At 34.4% G+C, this 5,851-nt stretch overlaps 1 protein-coding gene across 1 annotated transcript in view; it reads right to left on the minus strand.

Annotated features, from left to right (window-relative positions):
* Positions 1-1,054: 1,054 nt before the first annotated feature.
* Positions 1,055-5,851, minus strand: part of LOC128247802 (zinc finger protein 98-like) — a 15,839-nt gene continuing 11,042 nt past the window's right edge. Inside the window, exon 2 of the mRNA XM_052967737.1 lies at positions 1,055-2,929. Coding sequence (XP_052823697.1) covers positions 1,584-2,525 — 942 coding nt within the window. The 5' untranslated portion in view covers positions 2,526-2,929 and the 3' untranslated portion in view covers positions 1,055-1,583. The remainder of the gene's footprint in view (positions 2,930-5,851) is intronic.

Here is a 5,851-nt window from a genome sequence, read left to right on the forward strand (position 1 = left end):
TTATGTGTGGGTAGGACACACTGCTTCTAGAACTCAGTATAACTGATGTGGGTGGGTCTTCTCAAGAACCCCATATTGCCAGACATCTCAGTCCATTGTCATTTCCTGTGAGCCCCAACATCCTGAAATTGGTCCTCACCACTTCATCTCATGACTTCCTGGGTCTCTCTCTTCCACAAATACCATCCACTTACAGTGACTGGCGCTTCTTTGTACAGCTGTCTTCTTTAATAAGCACCAAGTCCAAAGCAACGTAGTCTTCTCTCTCGCATGCTACTTCTGATTCCTCTAGTATCCAACTTTTCTCTCAATACATTTGTGCTTTGTTGTAAATGTTTTACATCCATTGTCAAACATGGTGCTGTACATCCAGCGGAATATACTGCCTTCATTTCTCTGTAGTCTAAGCAGATCTTCTGCATTCAGAGCCCATGTATCATTACCATGAAGTATAACTGTTCATTCACAAGCACCATACAATCTATCTTTCATTCTGAGAAAGAGTACTTTGCCAACAGAGGTAATAGCTCTCTGAACTTCTTTCATCCTATTCTTATTCTGGAAACAATACTTTTAGAGCATCCTCCACCATTGCTAATTTGGTCACTTAGGTAACAGAAACTATCTAAACCTCAAGAGAGCCTCCTGGGCATTTGAGAGAGTCTAAATCCCATGTGCTCTTAGTGTTTATTGTTCCTACATATCTGCCACATGCAAAAGTGACTTTATCTGTTAATCTACCAGTGATTCCACTGCACCTCTTATGTGTCCATAGCTTACACTGGGTGCAGCAAATGGAATTACTTCCAAATTCTTTCTCTAGAAATTGAGCAGGGCCATTTACCTGATGGAAAGAGAGTCTTGTCTGCTTTCTTACTAACAGCAACTTTGGTCTTTGCTAAGTTAACTTTAAGGCCCTTGGTTCCAGTTTTTGCTTCTATATCTGGAATTTCTTCTCCAATTCTGCTACAAATTCTACAATAAAAGTGAAGTTATCAGCATGGGTATATATATATATATATATATAAAATGTGAACAAACAAAGAAATGCAGATTACATCATTACATTTATTAATCAGTTGCAACTGTTTTGATAATTACTAGAATTATTAGATCAATCATCAATATAATGGGTTATACAAATAAAAAAATTTATGTAAAACTACATAATTTTAAATGAAATTTTCCAAGTCATTTCACTGAACTTAGTATAATAGTAACACCAAGATGTATGTGTGTATATATATATATATATATATATATATACATATACATACATACATGAGAATGCTCCAATCAAATATATCACAGTGGTCAGTTATCTAACCAATTTAGAAATAGTTGTGATAAGATTGTTATTGGAGTGTTATCCTCTTTCCTGTGTGTATACATATATTATGATTCCATATGTTGGCATTAGGAAGGGCATCCAGCTGTAGAAACACTGCCAGATTAGATTGGGGCCTGGTGCAGCCTCCTGGTTTCCCAGACCCCAGTCGAACCGTCCAGCCCATGCCAGCATGGAAAACGGACGCTAAACGATGATAAAATATTTCTTCATAAAACTTTTGGCATCAATCCAGTTACTGTTCCGTATAAATACATAAATGTGTAGTTAAATGACTTTTTTGAGAAAATGATTTCCCACAGATATCACAGTGATATGCTTTTTCTCCTGTATGAATGCATTTGTGTTTAGTTAAGTGACTACCGACAGAGAATGATTTACCACAGATATCACAGTGATAGGGTTTCTCCCCTGTATGAATGCGTTTGTGTATAGTTAAGTGACTTCCTGCAGAAAATGATTTACCACAGATATCACAGGGGTATGGTCTCTCCCCTGTGTGTATGCTTTTGTGTGTAGTCAAATGATCATTTCGAGAAAAAGATTTACCACAGACATCACAGTGAAATGGTTTCTCTCCTGAATGAATGCGTTTGTGTCTAGTTAGGTGATCATTTTTAGAGAATAACTTATCACAGATTTCACAGTGATATGTTTTCTCTCCAGTATGAACACGTTTGTGGTCGTTTAAGTGACTTTTATGAGAGAAAGATTGACCACAGATATCACAGTGATATGGCTTCTCCCCTGTATGAACGCGTTTGTGAGCAGTTACATTACTTCTATCAGAGAATGATTTACCACAGATATCACAGTGATAGGGTTTCTCTCCGGTATGAATACGTATGTGTTTAGTTAAGTCATTATTTTGAGTGAATAATTTACCACAGATTTCACAGTGATATCGTTTCTCTCCTTTATGAATGTGCTTATGTTTAATTAATTGACTTTCTTGAGAGGTTGACTGATCACAGATGTTACCCTGGTACAGCTTCTCCCCTGCATGAATTTGTTTGTGAGTTAATAAAGTACTTTCTTTTGAGAATAATTTACCACAGATATCACACTGATAGGTTTCCTGTCCTCTATGAATACGTTTGTGAGTAGTCAGGTGACTTTTTTGAGAAAAGGACTTTGTACAGGTATCACAGGGGTATATTTTCCCTTTCTCTTCCATTATATCATAAGGAATATTTATTTTTTTTTACACCATTTTACATTTTTTTCACATAATACATTTTCCATAATTTTTCTTCTCTCACCACAATTTACATGTTTTTTTCTTTTCATTTTATATTTTATTCTCAACATCTGCCACATTTCCATCAAACGTGATCTTTGATACTGTAAAATGCTTTATCATTCAATCTAATTGAAATGCAAAATTAGCAAGTACACATTACAAATGATTAAGTAGAGAAATTTTGTTATTCTTCAGCAGCAAGATTTCAGAGTAAATCCACCATATATTTATACAAACAGTTTTAGATGAGTTCTCTCCCTGAAGTAATTTACAATTGATGAAATATTGATAATCCTTCTGAAGTAAACAGATCTTTTATTCCAAAGTCATCTGATGTTCTGAAATGATAAACAAGAAATAATTATAAAGCTGAGATTCAACATGAGAAATTTTATCATATTTCTATATTAATATACTGTAGATATTAACCTTTAGCTGGATATATATATATACTCTACACTATACCTTTCTTCTATTGCCTGTTCTCTCTTCTCCTTCCGTAGCCCAATCTTTATTGCTATCCTTCAACCCTCCACTCTCTCTTTTACAGGTCACTCAGCTATCATTCTGTTCATACCATTTTTCTATTTAGTCTCAAAGCTTCCTGATACTATCTCACTTCTATCATTGCCTACCACCATCATGCTCCAACTAGTTATTCCCATCACATTTCCTCCATTCACACATTCATACTTTCCTCCATTCACACTCTCGAAGACATTTGCATTAAACAGAGACTCTTTAGCTTTGCAAGGAACAAAGCAACCTCTCATGTTCTGATGCTATGACAAAATGTAACTAGTATACTCTGTAAAGCCATACGAACATATCAAAATAGAACATGTGACTGAGATATGTTCTATCTCCTAACCCTTTCAGAAGAGCAGTACTTTGAATAAGAATTCCAAGAGTCCTGTAATTTATGTTGTTAAATGAAAATTTATTCAAAAAAAATAAACAGTTTGATTCATTTCAGTCTTGTGCTAAAGTACATCCAGTGATATAGTATATATAAATCATAGTATATGTGTGTATAATGACAAACGTATACATTTCCACAATTCACAACCGGTTTTCACCAAACTTTACACACACATTACTTATGTCCCAAGGATGGTCATGCACTATAAAATTTTGCCCAGAGCTCCCACATAAATGGACAGTTTTTTGTATGTAAGGTTTTCATACTTTTTTAATCTTTTTATAAAAGTGAAAGGATCTTGTCTATTTATTTCGTTTGTCCACCTGCAACGGTGATTAAATTGATTGAGAACACTGAATGCATACATTTCCACAATTCTCAACTGATTTTCACCAAACTATACACACACATTACTTATGTCCCAAGGCTGGTCATGCACCATAATATTTCGCCCAGAGCTCCCACATAAATGGATATAGTTTTTTTGCATGTAGGGTCTTCCACACTTTTTAAATCTTTTTATAAAAGTGAAAGGATTTTGTCTATTTATTTATTTCGACTATCCACCTGCAACGGTTATTAAATTTACTAGGAACACTGTACATGATGAATATCCAATACCAAACAATCTTGATCTCCATATTTAAACTGCATTAAGCTTACCTTTACCTATTCTGATGTTCCCTTACCTCTCTTCTATTTGTTGATACCTTTGTTTACCCACCAATGCATTATTTCACTTTAAGGATGCTTATTTACCCATCTATTATATTTTGACTGTTGTCTATTGTTTCAAATACATTTTAGTATTGTCATTCTAGCTTTTTTTTAAACAATCACATATGATTTGTCCCACAGAATCAACCTTTAAATAAGAGTTTTGCTTCCACTAGCGAAAGTTATACGTATCTTTCAGAAAACTCCATACAAATTTAACTTTATGTGGCATCTGCTGTTAGTTTATGCACAGGCTATGTGGGAAGACAGAATAAAGGGGCTTTTGTTAGCTTATCTCTCTGAAAAAATATCTCTCTTTCCTGTTGAATGAAACAAACTTGCAGAGGGGAAGTTTCAACGTCTTCCTTCAATTTCCTTACACTATTTATGTGGCTGTTTCTGACAAGAAATTTCGTTTTCATGTACAACAGCTATATTTTTTTTAGTCATTATCTGTAATCTACTCCCCAACCACTTCAGTAGCTCTACTTTTCATTACTTATGAATTTATATGTTTTATGATCATTTAAGTGCAACAAGCTCCACAATAACCAGCCTTCAATTTGATTTTCCATTCCTAGGGTAATCAGAAACATAGATTGCCATGCTACTCATAAACCTTCTCAGTAGTTCAATTATTTGGTGGCAAAAAAACCGACTAAAGCAACTTAAACCATCCAAAGGACGGGTGTGTTTGCTAGTATTCAATAAAATTCTACAGTTTATGAAACACATTATTGGTTAGGGTTAAATTTAAACCTTTGAACCCATGAGTACACTTTAACAGGCATGATTTTGTTTGACCATACCTCTGGAAGATGCAAAAGTAGATAGTCACATGGTTTTGTGTGTATGAGTCATTAATTGGAAGAAACATATTATTTTCAGGTGTAAACACAAAACCATGTGGCTGTCTACTTCTGTGTCTTCCTGGGGTATAGTCAAATGAAATCCTGCCTGCAAATATGTACTCATGGGTTCAAAGAATTTAGGGTTAAGAGATAGAATAGTCATGATTGGTAGGCTGTAGTTTTGTTCAAATTCCTTTGCACCTGACTGATTCTTAGCTCATGCCCAAAACCCCAAATAAATAGGGACTGTTAACTTTTTTGTTTCAAAAATTTCCGTTTTAGATCATTAAGACCAAGATACTCAAAATGACAACCCATCCAAAATGTACTAACATAGAAATTGAACCTAAATTATGATGATAAATTTACAACTTAGTGTGAAGTTTACATACTTACAGACTATAGCTCAACCTTCACATATGTTAAACAGCATAATCTATATATATAAAAATGAGAATGTGTGTGTGTGTGTGAATCCCTAAAACTCGAGAACTACGCAACCAATTTCATTCAAATTTTACACATGCCTTACTTAGGGTTCCAGTTGTGTTTTAGTCAAAAAAATTTTTTAACTTCTTGCAGAGTTCGAGCCCACGGCAACATAATATCTCCACTATTTAAGTATTACGTGTCAAAAGTGAAACAAAAACACTCATGTCAAATACTTTCACTTTAAAAATGAAACTATTCCACTAACTGAAACAATCACATTTCGATACTGTAATGACAGATACTTTCAGAGAGAGAGAGAGAGAGATGTATATGTACAC

Source organism: Octopus bimaculoides, chromosome 5 (assembly GCF_001194135.2).
Source record: "Octopus bimaculoides isolate UCB-OBI-ISO-001 chromosome 5, ASM119413v2, whole genome shotgun sequence".
NCBI lineage: Eukaryota > Metazoa > Mollusca > Cephalopoda > Octopoda > Octopodidae > Octopus > Octopus bimaculoides.